The 24,693-nt window shown below is 48.0% G+C and overlaps 1 protein-coding gene across 3 annotated transcripts in view; it reads left to right on the top strand.

Annotated features, from left to right (window-relative positions):
• Positions 1–24,693, top strand: part of GSE1 (Gse1 coiled-coil protein) — a 283,784-nt gene that overhangs the window by 67,808 nt on the left and 191,283 nt on the right. For all 3 annotated transcript variants that reach the window (XM_040410728.1, XM_040410726.1, XM_040410725.1), the window contains exon 2: positions 13,295–13,448. In XM_040410728.1, coding sequence (XP_040266662.1) covers positions 13,295–13,448 — 154 coding nt within the window. The remainder of the gene's footprint in view (positions 1–13,294; positions 13,449–24,693) is intronic.

The following is a 24,693-nucleotide window of genomic DNA, read 5'->3' as shown; positions in this document are numbered from 1 at the left end:
CAATACTCCGCGCGGGGGGGCAGCGCCTTCCCATTTCCACCGTAAACACTTTGCAGCGGTTTGTCAGATCTCAGCCTCCGTGTCATTATCCATTTCAGTGTGTTCCTTCCGACCCGCCGCAAGAAAACGCGGCGTTAACCCCTTAGGGCCCGCCGGAAGGAACCGTGGGGGAGGGGGTATTATGTATTAACCCTTCACCAAACAAAAGCCGCAACGTCGTATGTATGTAACACGTATGAAGCAGATACCGAGTATGGTAGTATACTGCTCGAGAAGTGATACCTTCTGCAGCCAGTGTATCTAATCCTATCCTGTGTGATACTGTCTGCTGAGCTATGTATCTAATCCTATCCTGTGTGATACTGTCTGCTGAGCTGTGTATCTAATCCTATCCTGTGTGATACTGTCTGCTGAGCTATGTATCTAATCCTATCCTGTGTGATACTGTCTGCTGAGCTGTGTATCTAATCCTGTCCTGTGTGATACTGTCTGCTGAGCTGTGTATCTAATCCTGTCCTGTGTGATACTGTCTGCTGAGCTGTGTATCTAATCCTGTCCTGTGTGATACTGTCTGCTGAGCTGTGTATCTAATCCTATCCTGTGTGATACTGTCTGCTGAGCTGTGTATCTAATCCTGTCCTGTGTGATACTGTCTGCTGAGCTGTGTATCTAATCCTATCCTGTGTGATACTGTCTGCTGAGCTGTGTATCTAATCCTATCCTGTGTGATACTGTCTGCTGAGCTGTGTATCTAATCCTATCCTGTGTGATACTGTCTGCTGAGCTGTGTATCTAATCCTATCCTGTGTGATACTGTCTGCTGAGCTGTGTATCTAATCCTGTCCTGTGTGATACTGTCTGCTGAGCTGTGTATCTAATCCTCTCCTGTGTGATACTGCCTGCTGAGCTGTATATCTAATCCTATCCCGTGTGATACAGTCTGCTGAGCTGTGTATCTAATCCTATCCTGTGTGATACAGTCTGCTGAGCTGTGTATCTAATCCTATCCTGTGTGATAGTCTGCTGAGCTGTGTATCTAATCCTATCCTGTGTGATACTGTCTGCTGAGCTGTGTATTTAATCCTATCCTGTGTGATACTCTCTGCTGAGCTGTGTATCTAATCCTATCCTGTGTGATACTCTCTGCTGAGCTGTGTATCTAATCCCATCCTGTGTGATACTCTCTGCTGAGCTGTGTATCTAATCCCGTCCTGTGTGATACTGTCTGCTGAGCTGTGTATCTAATCCTGTCCTGTGTGATACTGTCTGCTGAGCTGTGTATCTAATCCTATCCTGTGTGATACCGTCTGCTGAGCTGTGTATCTAATCCTATCCCGTGTGATACAGTCTGCTGAGCTGTGTATCTAATCCTATCCTGTGTGATACTGCCTGCTGAGCTGTGTATCTAATCCTACCCTGTGTGATACTGCCTGCTGAGCTGTGTATCTAATCCTATCCTGTGTGATACTGCCTGCTGAGCTGTGTATCTAATCCTATCCTGTGTGATACTGCCTGCTGAGCTGTGTATCTAATCCTATCCTGTGTGATACTGTCTGCTGAGCCGTGTATCTAATCCTATCCTGTGTGATACTGCCTGCTGAGCTGTGTATCTAATCCCGTCCTGTGTGATACTGTCTGCTGAGCTGTGTATCTAATCCTGTCCTGTGTGATACTGCCTGCTGAGCTGTGTATCTAATCCTATCCTGTGTGATACTGCCTGCTGAGCTGTGTATCTAATCCTATCCTGTGTGATACTGTCTGATGAGCTGTGTATCTAATCCTATCATGTGTGATACTGTCTGCTGAGCTGTGTATCTAATCCTACCCTGTGTGATACTGCCTGCTGAGCTGTGTATCTAATCCTGTCCTGTGTGATACTGTCTGCTGAGCTGTGTATCTAATCCTCTCCTGTGTGATACTGTCTGCTGAGCTGTGTATCTAATCCTCTCCTGTGTGATACTATCTGCTGAGCTGTGTATCTAATCCTATCCTGTGTGATACTGTCTGCTGAGCTGTGTATCTAATCCTCTCCTGTGTGATACTGTCTGAGCTGTGGATCTAATCCTATCCTGTGTGATACTGTCTGCTGAGCTGTGTATCTAATCCTGTCCTGTTTGATACTCTCTGCTGAGCTGTGTATCTAATCCTGTCCTGTGTGATACTGTCTGCTGAGCGGTGTATCTAATCCTATCCTGTGTGATACTGCCTGCTGAGCTGTGTATCTAATCCTATCCTGTGTGATACTGTCTGCTGAGCTGTGTATCTAATCCTATCCTGTGTGATACTGTCTGCTGAGCTGTGTATCTAATCCTATCCTGTGTGATACTGTCTGCTGAGCTGTGTATCTAATCCTATCCTGTGTGATACTGTCTGCTGAGCTGTGTATCTAATCCTATCCTGTGTGATACTGTCTGCTGAGCTGTGTATCTAATCCTACCCTGTGTGATACTGCCTGCTGAGCTGTGTATCTAATCCTCTCCTGTGTGATACTGCCTGCTGAGCTGTGTATCTAATCCTGCCCTGTGTGATACTGCCTGCTGAGCTGTGTATCTAATCCTATCCTGTGTGATACTGTCTGCTGATCCGTGTATCTAATCCTGTCCTGTGTGATACTGTCTGCTGAGCTGTGTATCTAATCCTCTCCTGTGTGATACTGTCTGCTGAGCTGTGTATCTAATCCTCTCCTGTGTGATACAGTCTGCTGAGCTGTGTATCTAATCCCGTCCTGTGTGATACTGCCTGTAGCGGCTGATGGATCATATTTCCCATCTGGAGGAGGTTAATGGCTGGCGTCGTGAGGTATCGCGGGAGGTTCGCAGCTCCGCGCCTCCTCTGTGACTCTTCCATTAAATTCATCTGGGTTCATTTCCAGAGCTGCTCATGAACCATCTGGTCAGCTCCTGGCGCTTAACTGGATTACAGCAGCTGCGCTCGCGTGGAGGATGCGGGAGCGGCGCGGCAGCGAGTGTCTCATCACTCTTTATATGGCACCAACATATGCTGCTGCGCTGTACAAATGTTATAGCCTCTCACATCCATCCCTGCGATCAGGAGCTCACAATCTAATTTACTAGAGTATGATGCCCCCCCCCCCATAATAAGATGTCAGACCCCAGGGGAAACTAAGTGCCTGCAAAGAGTATAAAGGGCTCACAGGATGCAGACCCCGAACAAGAAGGGAATGCAAGCAGAAATCAGCCCTGAGTGCAGCTCTGGAGTAGGAGACCGAGAATGCAGGATGTAACTCAGGATAAGTAATGCATGTACACAGTGACTGCACCAGCAGAATAGTGAGTGCAGCTCTGGAATATAATACAGGATGTAACTGAGGATCAGTACAGGATAAGTAATGTATGTACACAGTGACTGCACCAGCAGAATAGTGAGTGCAGCTCTGGAATATAATACAGGATGTAACTCAGGATCAGTAATGTATTTACACAGTGACTGCACCAGCAGAATAGTGAGTGCAGCTCTGGAGTATAATACAGGATGTAACTCAGGATAAGTAATGTATGTACACAGTGACTGCACCAGCAGAATAGTGAGTGCAGCTCTGGAGTATAATACAGGATGTAACTCAGGATCAGTACAGGATAAGTAATGTATGTACACAGTGACTGTACCAGCAGAATAGTGAGTGCAGCTCTGGAGTATAATACAGGATGTAACTCAGGATCAGTACAGGATAAGTAATGTATGTACACAGTGACTGCTCCAGCAGAATAGTGAGTGCAGCTCTGGAGTATAATACAGGATGTAACTCAGGATCAGTACAGGATAAGTAATGTATGTGCCCAGTGACTGCACCAGCAGAATAGTGAGTGAAGCTCTGGAGTATAATACAGGATGTAACTCAGGATCAGTACAGGATAAGTGATGTATGTATACAGTGACTGCACCAGCAGAATAGTGAGTGCAGCTCTGGAGTATAATACAGGATGTAACTCGGGATCAGTACAGGATAAGTAATGTATGTACACAGTGACTCCACCAGCAGAATAGTGAGTGCAGCTCTGGAGTATAATACAGGATGTAACTCAGGATCAGTACAGGATAAGTAATGTATGTACACAGTGACTGCACCAGCAGAATAGTGAGTGTAGCTCTGGAGTATAATACAGAATGTAACTCAGGATCAGTACAGGATAAGTAATGTATGTACACAGTGACTCCACCAGCAGAATAGTGAGTGCAGCTCTGGAATATAATACAGGATGTAACTCAGGATCAGTACAGGATAAGTAATGTATGTACACAGTGACTGCACCAGCAGAATAGTGAGTGCAGCTCTGGAGTATAATACAGGATGTAACTCAGGATAAGTAATGTATGTACACAGTGACTGCACCAGCAGAATAGTGAGTGCAGCTCTGGAGTATAATACAGGATGTAACTCAGGATCAGTACAGGATAAGTAATGTATGTACACAGTGACTGCACCAGCAGAATAGTGAGTGCAGCTCTGGAGTATAATACAGGATGTAACTCAGGATCAGTACAGGATAAGTAATGTATGTACACAGTGACTGCACCAGCAGAATAGTGAGTGCAGCTCTGGAGTATAATACAGGATGTAACTCAGGATCAGTACAGGATAAGTAATGTATGTACACAGTGACTGCACCAGCAGAATAGTGAGTGCAGCTCTGGAGTATAATACAGGATGTAACTCAGGATCAGTACAGGATAAGTAATGTATGTACACAGTGACTGCACCAGCAGAATAGTGAGTGCAGCTCTGGAGTATAATACAGGATGTAACTCAGGATCAGTACAGGATAAGTAATGTATGTACACAGTGACTGCACCAGCAGAATAGTGATTGCAGCTCTGGAGTATAATACAGGATGTAACTCAGGATCAGTACAGGATAAGTAATGTATGTACACAGTGACTGCACCAGCAGAATAGTGAGTGCAGCTCTGGAGTATAATACAGGATGTAACTCAGGATCAGTACAGGATAAGTAATGTATGTACACAGTGACTGCACCAGCAGAATAGTGAGTGCAGCTCTGGAGTATAATACAGGATGTAACTCAGGATCAGTACAGGATAAGTAATGTATGTACACAGTGACTGCACCAGCAGAATAGTGAGTGCAGCTCTGGAGTATAATACAGGCTGTGACTCAGGATCAGTACAGGATAAGTAATGTATGTACACAGTGACTGCACCAGCAGAATAGTGAGTGTAGCTCTGGAGTATAATACAGGATGTAACTCAGGATCAGTACAGGATAAGCAATGTATGTAACAGTGACTGCACCAGCAGAATAGTGAGTGCAGCTCTGGTGTCTACTACTCTGGGGTCTGTGTTTTTCTTGATTCCCCCAGTTGTCGGATTATTTGAGTGCTCTCCCCTGTGCAGTGTATTACTGGTATTATTGTTGAGGTACACGTGCATAGTGCGGTTGTATCTGAGCTTTCCCCGTGTTCGGTATTACAGGGAATTTCATGCTGTTATTATGGGATTATCTCGCTTTAGGAGCGGGGTCGCTTCCATTAATATCCCTGTAGGGACTTCACGTTCCTGCCTCCTCCCTGCAGGTGTCATCATGGCGGCCTGTTGTCTGTGAACGGATCCATCGTTCCTGCTTGTGACTGACTTTGGTCTATTAGTGTTTGCTGCGGATCCGTTCAGATAATACAACCGTCTGCATCTGTTCAGGACGGACCCGTTTGTATTATCTGTTTATAGCCAAGACGGATCCGTCCTGAACACCATTGAAAGTCAGTGGAGGACGGATCCGTTTTCTATTTTGCCAGATTGTGTCAGTGAAAACGGATCCGTCCCCATTGACTTGCATTGTGTGCCAGGACGGATCCGTTTGGCTCAGTTTCGTCAGACGGACACCAAAACGCTGCGGGCAGCCTCCAGAGCGAAACGGAGACGGATCGGAGGCAAACTGATGCATTCGGAGCGGATCCTTTTCCATTCAGAAGGCATTAGGGCAAAACATGCGTTTTGGACGCTTGTCAGAGCCCATGACGGATCTCACAAACGGAAAGCCAAAACGCCAGTGTGAGAGTAGCCTAATCCGGTTGACATTACGCGGCCGCACTGCGCGGTGCGATGTATATTGCACATGGTCGTATAGCGCTCTGTGTCTGCGTACGGCAGAACATTCTGTGTGTTACTATTTATATGTCAAGGGGTTAATGCTGAGATGATATACGGCCAGGAGACGGAGGTGACACTTGTGTGAATGAGGCCCAGCGTGACCTGAGTCCTCAGTGTAAGGGTTAATCTCCGGGAGCGTGCCCCCTGGCACCTTTTCGCCGCTCGCTGGTTTCTGGAAGCCTGAGCGGTTCTCCTGCCAAGTGACATCCAGTCTGTGCCGGGAACGCTGCCAGGATCTAACAATGCAGCCTTAACTCCGGCGCGGTCGCAGCCGCTTCCCTATTGGCTCTGGAGCTCTTGGTTTCCTCCATTAAGTAAATAAATTATCTGCCCCCCCCCCATCCCCGAATCACAACCCCCACTCTCCTAACCACAACCCCCACTCTCCTTGATAGTAGATGCTTTTTTTTCCTGGTGATTTTTGTAAGTGGAGAATTTGTACGGGCGCCGAAATAACTGCTGGTCCAGGATCGGCTTACGGCTGGCATCCCGACCACACGAGCTGCGAGCCCAAAATTAGCAAGGTGGGCGCGAATGTAAGGGTTAAATGAGTCGGTGCATGCCAAGATGGAGAGGACTGTCACAAGATGGAGGCCAAGCCCCCCTCCCCCTCCACGCGGGAGATAAAGTGACAGACAGGAACACGCATGTAATTGCGCCCGCGGCTCCTCTCCTCCCGCTGCCCATTATAATCCTCCTAGAGCAGCTGCCGGCTCTGCCCTGACGACAATGGCGAGGTGAGGCGGCTCTTTAGAACAGTATAATGGACCCCCCCCCCCCCCCTATAATTTCAGGGGGAGAGATGTCCCCTCTGTCACCGCACTGGATCCCACATTCCACAAGTGGCTTCCACCCTACAAGCCCCCCGCCGCCCCCCATATACAGTGACTGAGATAATGTTCGGAGGGAGGACTATGGCGGCATTATCTGGATAATCGTGGATCAGTGCCTGGGAAATGACCCCTAACGTAATCCCCTCTGGGAAAGCTGGGTGACAACCAATATGGTCCCCACTACAAATCCCAGGGGGTTGTCAGGCTTCCTGGGGTACAGTCCTAGTTCTGCATCGTGTGTCATGCTATTCGCTGTAATGGCGGCCATATTATTTGTCACCCAGCTTTCCCATAAACGGATATGGCGTTATTTACCCATGTGTAATGTTTTATATGTGAGGGCAGCGATCGCAAGATGGGGAGATGCGGGCGGCAGACGGTTGGCACGTCTGATGGCGGCACCTCAAAAGTGTCTGCGCAGCCCCCGCCTTAAAGGGTTACTCAACTCCCGTCACTTTATAACACTCCTGGCACAAGATATCATGGCCCCGCCCTGCCTACACGTGCCCCGCCCAGGCCTACACGTGCCCCGCCCCGGCCTACACGTGCCCCGCCCCGGCCTACGCGTGCCCCGCCCCGGCCTACGCGTGCCCCGCCCCGGCCTACGCGTGCCCCGCCCCGGCCTACACGTGCCCCGCCCCGGCCTACACGTGCCCCGCCCCGGCCTACACGTGCCCCGCCCCGGCCTACACGTGCCCCGCCCCGGCCTACACGTTCCCCGCCCACTTATAAAAACAAAATATAGGGGTGTAAAAGAGGGAAATGCTGCACATTCTTGTTTACATCCAGATGTTATTTGTTACAATGTATTCAGTCTGATATAAACAGCGTGGCTTCCAGACTGATACGTTGTAACAACTTTCAGCTGTTATAGCGCCGTCTTCCATTGATTACCCCTCTCCCCCCGGATGAGGCGCCATGTATACGATGCGGCAGCCTGGTTCTTTAGCGTTACTTGGCGTATTGCTCATGTCGCTGCGCACTCAGAAGATTTTCCGTTTCCCTGGCGACAGTCTTCCCCCCCCCCCCACCTATTGATGGTCCGGTACGGCACAAACATAACACAATTTGCCGCAGCTCCTGACGATGACCCCGTGACCTTGGCGACTTTCCAGAGGTGGCTGCAATTGGCGTCTTAATTTGAAGAGCCCAAGGGCGCTGGGTAACAAGTTAATGCCACCGTCATTCATCCCGCCGCTAATTTGTTCTGATTCTTCCAGGACGCGATCTGGGCACGAAACGTCCCTTCCACGGGGGCAGAGAGACGCGCTCTTATCGAGGGGGACAGATCCGCCTTAATTGAGCTGATTCTCCCTGTATATAAACAGATGGCTTCTTTAAATCAATTATTCCTCATTTGTGTAAGTGGGAATGATTTCCTGACAGATACAGTACCACGGGAAGGTGGGGGAGGGGCACATACGGGCGGGGGGCATCCTCTGCCAGGCTCCGCGAGACATGCAGGAGCTACACAGGCCACCTCGCTGCAGTCTGGGGAGCAGGGGGTTAACGACTGCTTCATTAATGCAAAGCATCCTTAGGAAAAGTTCTACAGGTTTCAATTCCTCTGCTTGCTGTCTTTGAATAAAAACATTCTTTATTACATCTAGAACCTTGTATTTCCCATCCCGGCCTATTCCTTTTCACAGCTGATGTTTCGTCGCCATTGTATCCAGGGTAGACGTAAAGCTAGAGCTAAACATCCTGGACTCCAGACTGATACATTGTAACAAACTAATCGGGACAGGAGAGAGATTTGTGCTGCTGATGGGTTTTGCTCCCAGAGGATTGTCCAGACTGGATACAAAAGTAACAAACCCTCCGCTGTGAGAAGTGTTGGGTCTGGATGAGTTTTCAGCATCTGGAAGTGGATAAAAATGTTTCCATTCACTGACAGCTAGCAGAAAAGCAGGGTGCCTCGTTTGTATGCTTTCCTCTTGGCAGATTGTATTTATTTCAGGGTTTGACTTGATTTAGCGACAGATTTGTATCTAAGAAATCGGGCAGCGGTTTAATGAGTCTGTGTACGATGGAGTCCTCGGTCCATGATGGGATCAGTAGTCTGAGTTACCGCCATAGAGGGGGTGGTAGTCCGATAACGTGACTGGAGGCCACAGCGCCGCTAGCTGAGGGGTCTCTGGTACCTGACGGCAGAGATCAGCGGCCCCGGCTCTGCTGATTACCATGTGTATGGTGGATAATGCCTGATACTGTACAGAGCCAGCAAATCTCCCAGGGACAAAGGTCACCAGCTGCTCCCCTCCGAATATTAACTCCGCTCAGGCACAGGGACATCATTAAACCCCCGTCATCTGGTGCTGCCCTCCCGCAACAGACACTGCCGGCAGCTCCTGTAATCTGGGTCAGACTTCACAGGGGCATTAACACAAGGTGGCTGCTGGAGCAGTGAGGGGGAGGAGGAGGGCATTACCGCTCTGCACCACTGGGGGCGGCAGAGCAAGATCCAAGAGTTCTCCCACCTACTGTAATCTACAGGCACTCAGGAGGCAGTATTATAGCAGTTATATTCCTGTACATAGGAGGCGGTATTATAGCAGTTATATTCTTGTACATAGGAGCAGTATTATAGTAGTTATATTCTTGTACATAGGAGCAGTATTATAGTAGTTATATTCCTGTACATAGGAGCAGTATTATAGTAGTTATATTCTTGTATATAGGAGCAGTATTATAGTAGTTATATTCTTGTACATAGGAGGCAGTATTATAGTAGTTATATTCTTGTACATAGGAGGCAGTATTATAGTAGTTATATTCTTGTACATAGGAGGCAGTATTATAGTACTTATATTCTTGTACATAGGAGCAGTATTATAGTAGTTATATTCTTGTACATAGGAGGCAGTATTATAGTAGTTATATTCCTGTACATAGGAGCAGTATTATAGTAGTTATATTCTTGTACATAGGAGCAGTATTATAGCAGTTATATTCCTGTACATAGGAGCAGTATTATAGTAGTTATATTCTTGTACATAGGAGGCAGTATTATAGCAGTTATATTCTTGTACATAGGAGCAGTATTATAGTAGTTATATTCCTGTACATAGGAGCAGTATTATAGTAGTTATATTCTTGTGCATAGGAGCAGTATTATAGTAGTTATATTCTTGTACATAGGAGCAGTATTATAGTAGTTATATTCTTGTACATAGGAGCAGTATTATAGCAGTTATATTCCTGTACATAGGAGCAGTATTATAGTAGTTATATTCTTGTACATAGGAGGCAGTATTATAGTAGTTATATTCTTGTACATAGGAGCAGTATTATAGTAGTTATATTCTTGTACATAGGAGGCAGTATTATAGTAGTTATATTCTTGTACATAGGAGGCAGTATTATAGTAGTTATATTCTGGTACATAGGAGCAGTATTATAGTAGTTATATTCTTGTACATAGGAGCAGTATTATAGTAGTTATATTCTTGTACATAGGAGCAGTATTATAGTAGTTATATTCCTGTATATAGGAGCAGTATTATAGTAGTTATATTCCTGTACATAGGAGCAGTATTATAGTAGTTATATTCTTGTGCATAGGAGCAGTATTATAGTAGTTATATTCTTGTACATAGGAGACGGTATTATAGTAGTTATATTCCTGTATATAGGAGGCAGTATTATAGTAGTTATATTCCTGTACATAGGAGCAGTATTATAGTAGTTATATTCTTGTACATAGGAGGCAGTATTATAGTAGTTATATTCTTGTACATAGGAGGCAGTATTATAGTAGTTATATTCTTGTACATAGGAGCAGTATTATAGTAGTTATATTCTTGTACATAGGAGCAGTATTATAGTAGTTATATTCTTGTACATAGGGGCAGTATTATAGTAGTTATATTCTTGTATATAGGATCAGTATTATAGTAGTTATATTCTTGTACATAGGAGCAGTATTATAGTAGTTATATTCTTGTACATAGGAGCAGTATTATAGTAGTTATATTCTTGTACATAGGAGCAGTATTATAGTAGTTATATTCTTGTACATAGGAGGCAGTATTATAGTAGTTATATTCTTGTACATTGGAGGCAGTATTATAGTAGTTATATTCTTGTACATAGGAGGCAGTATTATAGTAGTTATATTCTTGTACATAGGAGCAGTATTATAGTAGTTATATTCTTGTACATAGGAGGCAGTATTATAGTAGTTATATTCTTATACATAGGAGTAGTATTATAGTAGTTATATTCCTGTACATAGGAGTAGTATTATAGTAGTTATTTTCTTGTACACAGGAGCAGTATTATAGTAGTTATATTTTTGCACATAGGAGTAGTATTATAGTAGTTATATTCTTGTACATAGGAAGCAGTATTATAGTAGTTGTATTCTTGTACATAGGAGGCAGTATTATAGTAGTTATATTCTTGTACATAGGAAGCAGTATTATAGTAGTAATATTCTTGTATATAGGAGCAGTATTATAGTAGTTATATTCTTGTACATAGGAGCAGTATTATAGTAGTTATATTCTTGTACATAGGAGGCAGTATTATAGTAGTTATATTCCTGTACATAGGAGGCAGTATTATAGTAGTTATATTCTTGTACATAGGAGCAGTATTATAGTAGTTATATTCTTGTACATAGGAGCAGTATTATAGTAGTTATATTCTTGTACATAGGAGCAGTATTATAGTAGTTATATTCTTGTATATAGGAGCAGTATTATAGTAGTTATATTCTTGTACATAGGAGCAGTATTATAGCAGTTATATTCTTGTACATAGGAGCAGTATTATAGTAGTTATATTCTTGTACATAGGAGCAGTATTATAGCAGTTATATTCTTGTACATAGGAGCAGTATTATAGTAGTTATAGTCTTGTACATAGGAGCAGTATTATAGTAGTTATATTCTTGTACATAGGAGCAGTATTATAGTAGGTATAGTCTTGTACATAGGAGCAGTATTATAGTAGTTATATTCTTGTACATAGGAGCAGTATTATAGTAGTTATATTCTTGTACATAGGAGAAGTATTATAGTAGTTATATTCTTGTACATAGGAGCAGTATTATAGTAGTTATATTCTTGTACATAGGAGCAGTATTATAGTAGTTATATTCTTGTACATAGGAGGCAGTATTATAGTAGTTATATTCCTGTACATAGGAGCAGTATTATAGTAGTTATATTCTTGTACATAGGAGCAGTATTATAGCAGTTATATTCTTGTACATAGGAGCAGTATTATAGTAGTTATATTCTTGTACATAGGAGCAGTATTATAGTAGTTATATTCTTGTACATAGGGGGCAGTATTATAGTAGTTATATTCTTGTACATAGGAGCAGTATTATAGTAGTTATATTCTTGTACATAGGGGGCAGTATTATAGTAGTTATATTCTTGTACATAGGAGGCAGTATTATAGTAGTTATATTCTTGTACATAGGAGGCAGTATTATAGCAGTTATATTCTTGTACATAGGAGCAGTATTATAGTAGTTATAGTCTTGTACATAGGAGCAGTATTATAGTAGTTATATTCTTGTACATAGGAGCAGTATTATAGTAGTTATAGTCTTGTACATAGGAGCAGTATTATAGTAGTTATATTCTTGTACATAGGAGCAGTATTATAGTAGTTATATTCTTGTACATAGGAGAAGTATTATAGTAGTTATATTCTTGTACATAGGAGGCAGTATTATAGTAGTTATATTCTTGTACATAGGAGGCAGTATTATAGTAGTTATATTCTTGTACATAGGAGCAGTATTATAGTAGTTATATTCTTGTACATAGGAGCAGTATTATAGTAGTTATATTCTTGTACATAGGAGGCAGTATTATAGTAGTTATATTCCTGTACATAGGAGCAGTATTATAGTAGTTATATTCTTGTACATAGGAGCAGTATTATAGTAGTTATATTATTGTACATAGGAGGCAGTATTATAGTAGTTATATTCTTGTACATAGGAGCAGTATTATAGTAGTTATATTCTTGTACATAGGAGCAGTATTATAGTAGTTATATTCTTGTACATAGGAGCAGTATTATAGTAGTTATATTCTTGTACATAGGAGCAGTATTATAGTAGTTATATTCTTGTACATAGGGGCAGTATTATAGTAGTATTCTTGTACATAGGAGGCAGTATTATGAATGGTCTGCACAGGGAAGCTATAACGTCCCGTATCTTTCAGTGCGGTATAATAAATCCTGTTGTATAGTAGCCGCCTTCCCCCATGTTCTTTGTGTGTTTCTGTATCTTATTTTTATTCCTTTGGCTTACGGTCTCGTACATATAATGTCGTTTATGATGTCCTCTTGTCTTGTTTCCATCAGTGCAGCGCAGCCTCTCGCATTCTTGGACCCAGCAGCTCGACCTCCAAGGTAACAGAACTTGAGCAGAAACCCAAAACTGCAAAAGACCCCTCAACTCTATCGCATATCCAGAAGTCCTGCTCGGATGCAGAGCGTGCAGAGCCAGGCACTACAGGTAGGTGGCGCTGTTTGCATGAGAATTTCTATGCAGATGTTCACACAACTGTAATGTGATAAGTTGTGATCTATCATGGACGACACCGTACCCTCTGGGGGGATTCCTAAATTTCCTTGACGTGTCACAGTAGGATGCTGTTCTGCTGCACTGGTTTAATATCTATTCCGTGTTCAGCAGATGAGATCACCGTGCAGTTCTTTCCCCACCACAGGATATTGCCGTCACAGGTTAACCCTTTCTGTGCATCGTTCTCCACCTTGTGTTGCGTTGCATCCAGACTCAATACTTTCTTCCTTCTGTAATAAAAGGCTCATTTTGAACATATTAGGAGAGGGGTGTGAATACTTATGCATTTGGGTTTTGCAGGGTTGTTCCCCTAGTTCTGGGCTTTATGCTGCCCACGGACATCACTGGGGGCCAATGACGGACTCCTGCGCGTGCAGATATCACTGCCATTTCAGTGCTCCACCGTCACAACCTGCAAGCACCCTGCACAGCGCCGGCGGAGAGCAAGTACCTCACCTGTGACTGATGGGGGCGCTAATCATTCCTCTACCCTCCTCTTCTGTCGTTGAGGCGCATTGATTACTGTTCCCCTGTAATCCCTCTACATGTCGGCCTTCTCCGCTGTAAGAGCGCTCACACTGCGGAGGTCTCTCCTGTAAGAGCGGTCACCCTGCGGAGGTCTCTCCTGTAAGAGCGGTCACCCTGCGGAGGTCTCTCCTGTAAGAGCAGTCACCCTGCGGAGGTCTCTCCTGTAAGAGCGCTCACCCTGCGGAGGTGTCTCCTGTAAGAGCGCTCACACTGCGGAGGTCTCTCCTGTAAGAGCGGTCACTCTGCGGAGGTGTCTCCTGTAAGAGCGCTCACACTGCGGAGGTGTCTCCTGTAAGAGCGGTCACACTGCGGAGGTGTCTCCTGTAAGAGCGGTCACACTGCGGAGGTGTCTCCTGTAAGAGCGGTCACACTGCGGAGGTGTCTCCTGTAAGAGCGGTCACACTGCGGAGGTGTCTCCTGTAAGAGCGGTCACACTGCGGAGGTCTCTCCTGTAAGAGCGCTCACACTGCGGAGGTCTCTCCTGTAAGAGCCCTCACACTGCGGAGGTGTCTCCTGTAAGAGCGCTCACACTGCGGAGGTCTCTCCTGTAAGAGCGGTCACCCTGCGGAGGTCTCTCCTGTAAGAGCGGTCACACTGCGGAGGTGTCTCCTGTAAGAGCGGTCACACTGCGGAGGTGTCTCCTGTAAGAGCGGTCACACTGCGGCGGTCTGTCCTGTAAGAGCGCTCACACTGCGGAGGTCTCTCCTGTAAGAGCGGTCACACTGCGGAGGTCTCTCCTGTAAGAGCGGTCACACTGCGGAGGTCTCTGCTGTAAGAGCGGTCACACTGCGGAGGTCTCTCCTGTAAGAGCGGTCACACTGCGGAGGTCTCTCCTGTAAGAGCGGTCACACTGCGGAGGTCTCTCCTGTAAGAGCGGTCACACTGCGGAGGTCTGTACTGTAAGAGCGGTCACACTGCGGAGGACTGTACTGTAAGAGCGGTCACACTGCGGTGGTCTCTCCTGTAAGAGCGGTCACACTGCGGAGGTCTCTCCTGTAAGAGCGGTCACCCTGCGGAGGTCTCTCCTGTAAGAGCGGTCACCCTGCGGAGGTCTCTCCTGTAAGAGCGGTCACCCTGCGGAGGTCTCTCCTGTAAGAGCGGTCACCCTGCGGAGGTCTCTCCTGTAATAGCGGTCACCCTGCGGACGTCTCTCCTGTAAGAGCGGTCACACTGCGGAGGTCTCTCCTGTAAGAGCGCTCACACTGCGGCGGTCTCTCCTGTAAGAGCGGTCACACTGCGGCGGTCTCTCCTGTAAGAGCGCTCACACTGCGGAGGTCTCTCCTGTAAGAGCGCTCACACTGCGGAGGTCTCTCCTGTAAGAGCGGTCACACTGCGGAGGTCTTCACACTGGGGAGGTCTGTACTGTAAGAGCGCTCACACTGCGGAGGTCTCTCCTGTAAGAGCGCTCACACTGCGGAGGTCTCTTCTGTAAGAGCGCTCACACTGCGGAGGTCTCTCCTGTAAGAGCGCTCACACTGCGGAGGTCTCTCCTGTAAGAGCGCTCACACTGCGGAGGTCTCTCCTGTAAGAGCGCTCACACTGCGGAGGTCTCTCCTGTAAGAGCGCTCACACTGCGGAGGTCTCTGCTGTAAGAGCGCTCACACTGCGGAGGTCTCTCCTGTAAGAGCGGTCACACTGCGGAGGTCTCTCCTGTAAGAGCGCTCACACTGCGGCGGTCTCTGCTGTAAGAGCGCTCACACTGCGGCGGTCTCTCCTGTAAGAGCGCTCACACTGCGGCGGTCTCTCCTGTAAGAGCGGTCACACTGCGGAGGTCTCTCCTGTAAGAGCGCTCACACTGCGGAGGTCTCTGCTGTAAGAGCGCTCACACTGCGGAGGTCTCTCCTGTAAGAGCGGTCACACTGCGGAGGTCTTCACACTGCGGAGGTCTCTCCTGTAAGAGCGCTCACACTGCGGAGGTCTCTCCTGTAAGAGCGCTCACACTGTGGAGGTCTCTCCTGTAAGAGCGCTCACACTGCGGAGGTCTCTCCTGTAAGAGCGGTCACACTGCGGAGGTCTGTACTGTAAGAGCGGTCACACTGCGGAGGTTTCTCCTGTAAGAGCGGTCACACTGCGGAGGTCTCTCCTGTAAGAGCGGTCACACTGCGGAGGTCTTCACACTGCGGAGGTCTCTACTGTAGGAGCGGTCACACTGCGGCGGTCTGCACTGTAAGAGCCACATCCATCCAGTGAAATGTCGCCCGCGGGTGCTCAGTCAGCACTGGCTCCCCCTGCTGTGAGCACCCCCATCCTCCTGCCTGTTTCCATCCTTTGGTCTGTGGCGCCCCCAGGTGCTTGGTGTCGGGCAGATTCTTTGGTGACGTCGCCCGTGTCATGGGGTCTGACCCTCGGTATGCAGCGGCTCGTCCGAGGAGACCTCGCCCCACCAGTGACCTAAAGATTGAAGGGCCCCATACAGTAAAGCTTTTTCATTATGGTAAAAGGTTGTGCAGCTTTCTGAGGGTTTGTTACAGTTGCATCCCCTCTGCAATCTTCTGAGCCATCTCTCTCCTGTTCTGATAGTTTGTTACAATGTATCAGTCTGGAGTCCAAGCTGTTACACCAAGGATTGCCTAGACTCCATTCACTTGTAGCATGCACCATGTGATTAGGGTTAGATCTGATGGAATTCACTGACAGCAAGCTTCTTGGAAATGGCGAGTAATGAAATCATGAAGTGTAATTCAATTTGCAGGATTCCGTTTTTTTATATTGATCACAGTATTGCTTCGGCCACTTTTACACTGGTGTTCGGTGCGGATCCGTCTTGTATCTGCACAGACGGATCCGCACCAATAATGCAAACGCTTGTATCCCTTAATAACGGATCCGTTTGCAATATTCATAAAAAAAAAAAAGTCTAAGTAAATACAGATCCGTCCTGACTTACATTGAAAGTAAATGGGAGGCGGATCCGTTTTCTATTGTGCCATATTGTGTCAGTGAAAAACGGATCCGTCCTGACTTACATTAAAAGTCAATGGGGGACGGATCCGTTTTCTATTGTGCCATATTGTGTCAGTGAAAAACGGATCCGTCCCCATTGACTTACATTGTGTGTCAGGACGGATCCGTTTGGCTCCACAAGCTTCGTTTTAGTGACCGTCTAAAAAACGCAATGGAGACCAAACGCAGCCAAATTGATGCGTTCTGAGCGGATCCTTCTCCATTCAGAATGCATTGGGGCCGAACTGATCCGTTTTGGGCCGATTGTGAGATCCCTGAAATAGATCTCGCAAGCGGACCCAGAAACGGCAGTGTGAAAGTAGCCTTACTTAAAGAAGAACCCTCCCCTCTCTATGATGGCAAATGCTTCTGTTCTTCATGTAATAATCATTTTGCAATGTGCTTTTCCTCTGTTATTCCTCCTGGGATAAATTGACACCCGTTGGAGGGGGGGGGGGGGGGGTCAATAGCCTCTGATATTGTCCAACCAGAGCTGTTTAGGGACGCGTCCCATTGACTAGGGGAATGGGAGTTTACATTTTATTCATATGTTTCCTGGAGGAATAACAGAGGAATGGGATATTTGTAAGAATATAGGCTTCGGAGATCCTAATTGTTTCTTTATGGAGAATTTGATTGGAGGTGAGAGGTTCGCTTTAACTCTTTGTTTACATGTATTCATGAACATGACCCTTGACATAGCCATGGCAACCTCGATTCTTTACACTGCAGGCTAGATTATGGGAACAGGAAAACACTAGATGTTGATACAATGTTTATGATGGTGAAGGTCTTGATATTTTATGACCAGGCACGTCTATGGAGATCCCCTTTAAGGTGGCTTATGATTGGAGCGTCGGGGTTCTGGTTATGGACGCGGTGGGGCTCGGTGCGGAGCTGCAGAGGTTAAGCCGGGCTGCGGCTGGCATGGTGCGATGAGCTGCCATTCCTTCCCCTCCTCTCTTGGCTCTGAGAAGGAAAATGGTCCTAATTTGCAGTCAATAAATTAGTCGTTGCTGTGAGTCAGGAGCCGCGCCAGACAGACAGGCGGTCAGGAAGTGGCTGCTCGGAGTCGGGATCCGGTCCTGGAAGAAGGGGGGACCCCCGGGAGGGAGACGCTTCATGTCTTTGTGTGGGCACAGCAGGAGTGCGGGATGAGGAGCTGAAGTTCGGGAGTTTCGCTTTGGCGTCATCGGACCCTCGTAATACTATGGAGGGCTACGGCCGAGCGTGGGTGATGCACCGAGTGGGTGAGTCGTGAAAAGGGGAGGGGCCTTAGGGGATAATCACGGACACGGGGCGGGGCTTTAGGGGGGGATTGTAAAGTGGGGTGGGGGATTTGAATGAAGCCGACCCCCCCCCCCCCCCCAATTTCCCACAGGCGATAATGAGTCCTAACACCAGTGCCGGATATGGTGCCCCCCCACAGCACCCCCCTGTCTCAGCCGGCATTAGTGATGTTCCCGGTCAGCGCGCGCCGCTCCCTCTCTCAGCGCGCCGCTCTGTATAATTAGCTCCTTGTCACCTCTGCATCTGCTCCGGCTCCCGTCACACTTCTGTCAGCGGCTCCTTCCATCTTATTAATGTGCCATTTAATGTCTCACTCGGTCTCGCTGCTCCATTAAGTTCTCCATTCATCTCCGTCTGTGCGCCGCACTGCTCGCGTCTCCCTGCGGAGGGGAACCTAGTGCAGCATCCTGATCCACCTGCCATAACCCCCATCCTCTTCTGCCACACAGCTCCATGTTCAGAGCTGAAATCTCCCAGCATTCCTTCACTGAGCTGGGATTTATACCTATGTGCCCCTGACGTGAATGGCGCAGGGGGTGTCCGATAAAATGTGTGAAATATAAATGCTTTGTGGTGAATGCTGGGAGTTGTAGTGGGACGTGCGGGGTTACCAGGGCTCTGAGCTGATAGACAGGATAAGCTGGGATATTGGATGGGGCATCCATTCGTGAAGGCTTCTCGCCCTTTTAATCCACTCGGCGCTTCGTGTGAGGTTGTCATGCAGAGAATTGAATTCCCGGATCGGGCGGCTTTGGCGCTCGCTTGTCATTACAGGAGTAAAGAGTCTTGTCCGCAACTTCTGGGGAAGGTTTTGATGTATATAATTCATACGGCATCACAAGTGTCTGCCAGGAAAATGGCCAAACACTTCTGGGTTCTCAGACTGCATTAAGCCGGATGGCTGCCCCCGCGGTGCTGCTCGTCCGGGATCCTTGGATTGCCAGCTCTTGTGTCCAGCCTCCAGGCCAGAGACACCAGGACCAGGCTGCTCCGGTTTTATCTCTATGAAGCTTTATGGCTGGGGAATAAAACCTTCTGCAACTTTCCAAAGGCCTTTGTTTCAATGTCTTGCTGTTTATGCAAGATCTCTGCTTCCTGTCAAGGTCTGGAAACACTCTTGATTTCGTCAAGAGACTGAAAGACCTGAGGGTTTGCTGTATCCTGGTCAGCCAAGCAAATCTTTGTCCTGATAGTTTGTTACAGTGTGTCAGTGCGGGAGAATTTTCCTGCAGATACCATGGACATAGACGTTTCATGGATGCAGATGTCGCGCACGCTGCTGCGCAGTGCAGCAACAAATGTCAACCTGACAAATATTGGCCTCTATTCAGTGAGCAAGGTCCTGTGGATTCATTCCACTGGTGCTGACGGCAGACGTGTCCGTGAAACACAGTGTGAACTGCGCCTAAAATGTCTCCGTCTGAAGTCCAGACAGTTCAGCTCAGACTGATACATTTTATCTGCACTGATACATTGTAGCAGATTCAGAGCATGTCCTGCTGGCGTGGATAGGCCTCAGGATGGTTTTTAGATGGTGTTTAAGAATACTCCCCTTTACTTACAGCAAGCAGAGGTCTTGAAAAAATAGTCTTCTCCAAAAAAGAGCGCAGTGATGTGTGTGACAGGATGGTGGCTGTAAGTATCGGATGGACGGAGATGTCTGGAATCTTCTAGAACAGACCACGGACATCTTCATTGTCCATGACTCTGTGTGATAACGACCTGTAATATAAAACTCCAATCGGAACCGTCCTCCACTCCAGGGTCCTGATTGGTGAGTGTGTGTGACCCCCCCCTCCACCTCTCGCCCCCCCTCCGCCTCTCGCCCCCCCTCCGCCTCTCGCCCCCCCTCCGCCTCTCGCCCCCCCTCCGCCTCTCGCCCCCCCTCCGCCTCTCGCCCCCCCCTCCGCCTCTCGCCCCCCCCTCCGCCTCTCGCCCCCCCCTCCGCCTCTCGCCCCCCCCTCCGCCTCTCGCCCCCCCCTCCGCCTCTCGCCCCCCCCTCCGCCTCTCGCCCCCCCCCCCGCCTCTCGCCCCCCCCTCCGCCTCTCGCCCCCCCCTCCGCCTCTCGCCCCCCCCTCCGCCTCTCGCCCCCCCTCCGCCTCTCGCCCCCCCTCCGCCTCTCGCCCCCCCTCCGCCTCTCGCCCCCCCCTCCGCCTCTCGCCCCCCCTCCGCCTCTCACGCTTTATCTTTCCTTCTTTCCTCTTGTCTTCTTTTTCCTCTTCATCTTTCTTCTTATCGTCTTTTCATCTTCTTCTCCTTCCATACCTTTTTCTTTTTCTCCTCCTTGTATGTTTTTTCTTTTGTTTTGTCTTCTACTATCTCTTCTGTATCCTCCTTTTCCTCCATCTCTTTATTTTTTTTTTCCTTAAATTTTCATCCACATCTTTCTTTCTCTTCTGTTTTATTCTCTTGTTTGTTTTCCTCTTCTCTCACTATTTCCCTCTTCCTCTTTTTCTTCTGCTTCTCCCTTTTCCTTCTCTTATGATTTTTTCCCCCCCTTTTTTTATGTTCCTGTTCTTTTCCTCTTTACTTGCTTTTTCCTCCTCTTCATCATCCTCATCTTTCTGTCTTCCACATCTTTTTCTTTCAGTTTTCTTTCTCTTCCTTGTCTTCCTCTTCTCATCCTCTTCTATATTCTCCTCTTCCTTGTCTTCCTCTTCTATATTTTCCTCTTCCCCTTTTTCCCCCCTACATTCCCCTCTTCTCCTCCTCTTCTATATTTTCCTCTTCCCCTTTTCCCCCCTACATTCCCCTCTTCTCCTCCTCTTCTATATTTTCCTCTTCCCCTTTTCCCCCCTACATTCCCCTCTTCTCCTCCTATTCTATATTTTCCTCTTCCCCCTTTTCCCCCCCTACATTCTCCTCTTCTCCTCCTCTTCTATATTTTCCTCTTCCCTTTTCCCCCCTACATTCCCCTCTTCTCCTCCTATTCTGTTTTCCTCCTCTTGGTCTTCCAGTGCGTATTCCTCCTCCTATGTTTTTTCCTTCTATTCTTTGTCTTCCTCATTCTCATTGAGCCTGACGGCTGCAGGGCGCAGGGCATTACATTGGAGACGGTGGCTTTGGCGCTGCGCCCGTCTTCCCACTGTGTCCCTAGTGGGGGGTGTGGGAGAGGTGACGGTATGACAGAGGCGCTCGTTGCTCGCTGACATGCTGGGGCAGCGGCAGAGCTCAGATGGTGTTTTACTTCTCCCTGGGAGCAAAGAGAGGGAGGAGGAGGGCACCACTGTACCATAGGGGAGGCCACGTGGCCCACATTTCTAACCACATTGTGGGCACTGGCGTCATCCTGGTGGTTCCTTCACCATTCATTATCCTCTCTTCAGGTTAACCCCTTCCCTGTCTTGGCTACTTGCCCACTTCACCCCTTATGCCAGGGCTGGATGTGGACCCTTTTTCTGTAAGATGTGTACATATTGGGCCCGTCTATATCACAGCTGATTGTAGCGGCCCAGAAGCCAGACCCCTGCCCTGACCTACCGCCTCTCACAGCTGAGGATTTGTTCCAATTGTATCCAGTCCAGACGATCTCCTGTCAGGTGGACTCTAGACTGATTCATCGTAATAGGACAGAAGGAAGATGACGCATTTAGCTGATGGAGGACTGTATAAAGGATCGTCCGTTGGGTTTTGGAACTCTGCATGTAAATACATTCAACCCCAGCAAGCAGAGATCCTGACTGTGAGTTTCAGGGTGTCTGGTTAGCCGATGATTCAGCTTTATTGACCTAGGACTGGACGAGCCCTTTACACCTGCTGGGCGTTGTGCCCGCTTGCCCAGTCACTGATGAGACTGCGGTCACCCGGCACCGCTCCTCCATATGGCAGCTGCTGCTCGTGTCACGCAGATAAGAGCCGCAGAGAACGCGTTTTACAGCCGCAATAAAGTCAGAGTTTATTCTGCACATAAAAACTGCACTTAAAACCTGGGTGAGCAGCGGTGGGGGCAGCCCGGTGCCAGCCGGGCGAGCAGGCGGCGTACGTTTTTCATGCAGGAGCTGCGTTGCCTGCATTCACCAGGCTTTCCGGGGACCCTGCATGGAGGGCGCAATATGGCGCTTTACTTCTGTAGCATCAGCGGCTCGTGGGCGCCTCTCGTGCCGCTGATTAATGGCTCTTGTTCTCTGCTCCCTGGTTGGATTATGGATGGGAAAGGTTTACCAGATGATTGCTTTCCGGTGCGGCCTCACTGAGGCGCCGCAGACAGACGAGGATTAACGAGTGCGGTGTGCAGGGACCGGCGGGGGAGGACTCTGGGTAGTCTGTTAACCCCTTTCTGCAGGGGGGGGGGGGGTCATTACATATATAGGTGGACCCCACAAGGAATTGTCCTGTGCAGAAGGACCTCCACTCTCCCTGCTGCCCCCTGCTGGGCAGTGTCTGTACAGCGCATGCGCCGATGCATTGGGAGCCATCAATGGTTTTACTGCAGAGGATGCATGAAGTTTATATGGTGTGAATGAGCCCCAAGGTTGGCGTTTAATTTCTCCTGCCTCTGTGACCTGATATTCACCCTTTGCAGGAACTGAAGGAGTTAACCTTCCATCATTTCGCCTCGCAGCCGTAAAAGCGTCTCTCTGTTTTGGAGAGCGGGGCCCGGCCGCCTCTCACCTGCTCCCTCGGCGTCGCAGGCGGGCACATTCCTGCTGCAGGAAGCTTTTGTTTGCTGGCTCACCGCGGCCCAGCGAGTCGGTCGGCCCTTGGCAGGTGCTTCTGAGAGGGATCGGCCCAACCTGTGCGCAGTCGCCAAGTCTGTGGCACGGGGAGGTTAACCCTTCCGGTACTGTGAGGATTTGACAGATACCTGGGTCGACTAGAGACCACTTCGCGTTACACCGGCCCTTTCACCCTTTGCGTGGCCGCAGTCACCCAGGATGACCTGGAAGGTTGCAAGTCACACAGCGCAAAAGCGGCGCACCCCAAGCCGCACCGCATGCGCTGTATCATAGGTTAGCCGCAATCGGCGTCGGTTCACGAGAGAAAAATTGCAGCATAGTCATGTGACCTGCACAAAATGTCCCCATGGAACGCCCACCACATGATATACGGTAGGTTAGTGATGTCATCGCAGGGGGTATATAGCACCGATCGGTGAAGAGGGCTCATTACCGTGGATCGGGCGCAGGTTTCTCGCTGCAGTTTAGGTGCAAAATAAAAAAAAAGAACATGAAAAATCTGCATTGTGTGAACCATGACCCCAGACCCTGAAATGTGTCGTCTGCGCCAAATGTGGAAACCTTCTCCATGACATTGAGTCGCGTCTGTGAAGCTCCCGGACACGAGGTGACTATGGAAGATGGCGGCCGAGATGTGGCTGAGGACTCCCCCTGCGGTATCGCGCCGCGCGCCTCCACCATCTTTATTTGCCACCACTTCCCGATATATTGTGCCTCTTAGCTGTCAGGCCCTTGAAGGGGTTAACCTCCGCTCGTCGACATGTCGCTTCGCGTTTCCAGACTGTTTGCCGCAGGATTCCAGGCTCTGCCCTCACCTGAAGCGGCCGCTCCTTGTGTTTTTTGGGGGGTAAGAAGTTCACAAAATATTCCATCATTTCCTGTCATTTCTTTGGAAGCTCCTGAAGGGTCTCCTCAGACGGAGAACGCGGGCGATGCTGGAACCTCGGCCGGGCCGAGATGCAGAGAAGGGCGCCTCGCATTGACCTCAGAGGTAAGTAGACGGCGGGGAGGAGGCGTCACGACTTAATGTAGACCTGGACACCGCCGGGCCTTAGTCGTCCAGAGCGTATGAACCTGGCGGTCAGAGTCCTCCCCCTCTGAATAATCCTTTATATTACTGGAAACTCTGCTGCAACAGAGACAATAATCCCCTTTCTGTGGAAACAGCCAACAAGCAGCTCTGGAGTATAATACAGGATAAGTAATGTACATACACTGTGACTGCACCAGCAGAATAGTGAGTGCAGCTCTGGAGTATAATACAGGATGTAACTCAGGATCAGTACAGGATAAGTAATGTATGTACACAGTGACTGCACCAGCAGAATAGTGAGTGCAGCTCTGGAGTATAATACAGGATGTAACTCAGGATCAGTACAGGATAAGTAATGTATGTACACAGTGACTGCACCAGCAGAATAGTGAGTGCAGCTCTGGAGTATAATAAAGGATGTAACTCAGGATCAGTACAGGATAAGTAATGTATGTACACAGTGACTGCACCAGCAGAATAGTGAGTGCAGCTCTGGAGTATAATACAGGATGTAACTCAGGATCAGTACAGGATAAGTAATGTATGTACACAGGGACTGCACCAGCAGAATAGTGAGTGCAGCTCTGGAGTATAATACAGGATGTAACTCAGGATCAGTACAAGATAAGTAATGTATTTACACAGTGACTGCACCAGCAGAATAGTGAGTGCAGCTCTGGAGTATAATACAGGATGTAACTCAGGA

This window comes from Bufo bufo, chromosome 10, assembly GCF_905171765.1.
Source record: "Bufo bufo chromosome 10, aBufBuf1.1, whole genome shotgun sequence".
NCBI classification, from domain to species: domain Eukaryota; kingdom Metazoa; phylum Chordata; class Amphibia; order Anura; family Bufonidae; genus Bufo; species Bufo bufo.
This window is presented reverse-complemented; position numbering and strand designations above follow the sequence as displayed.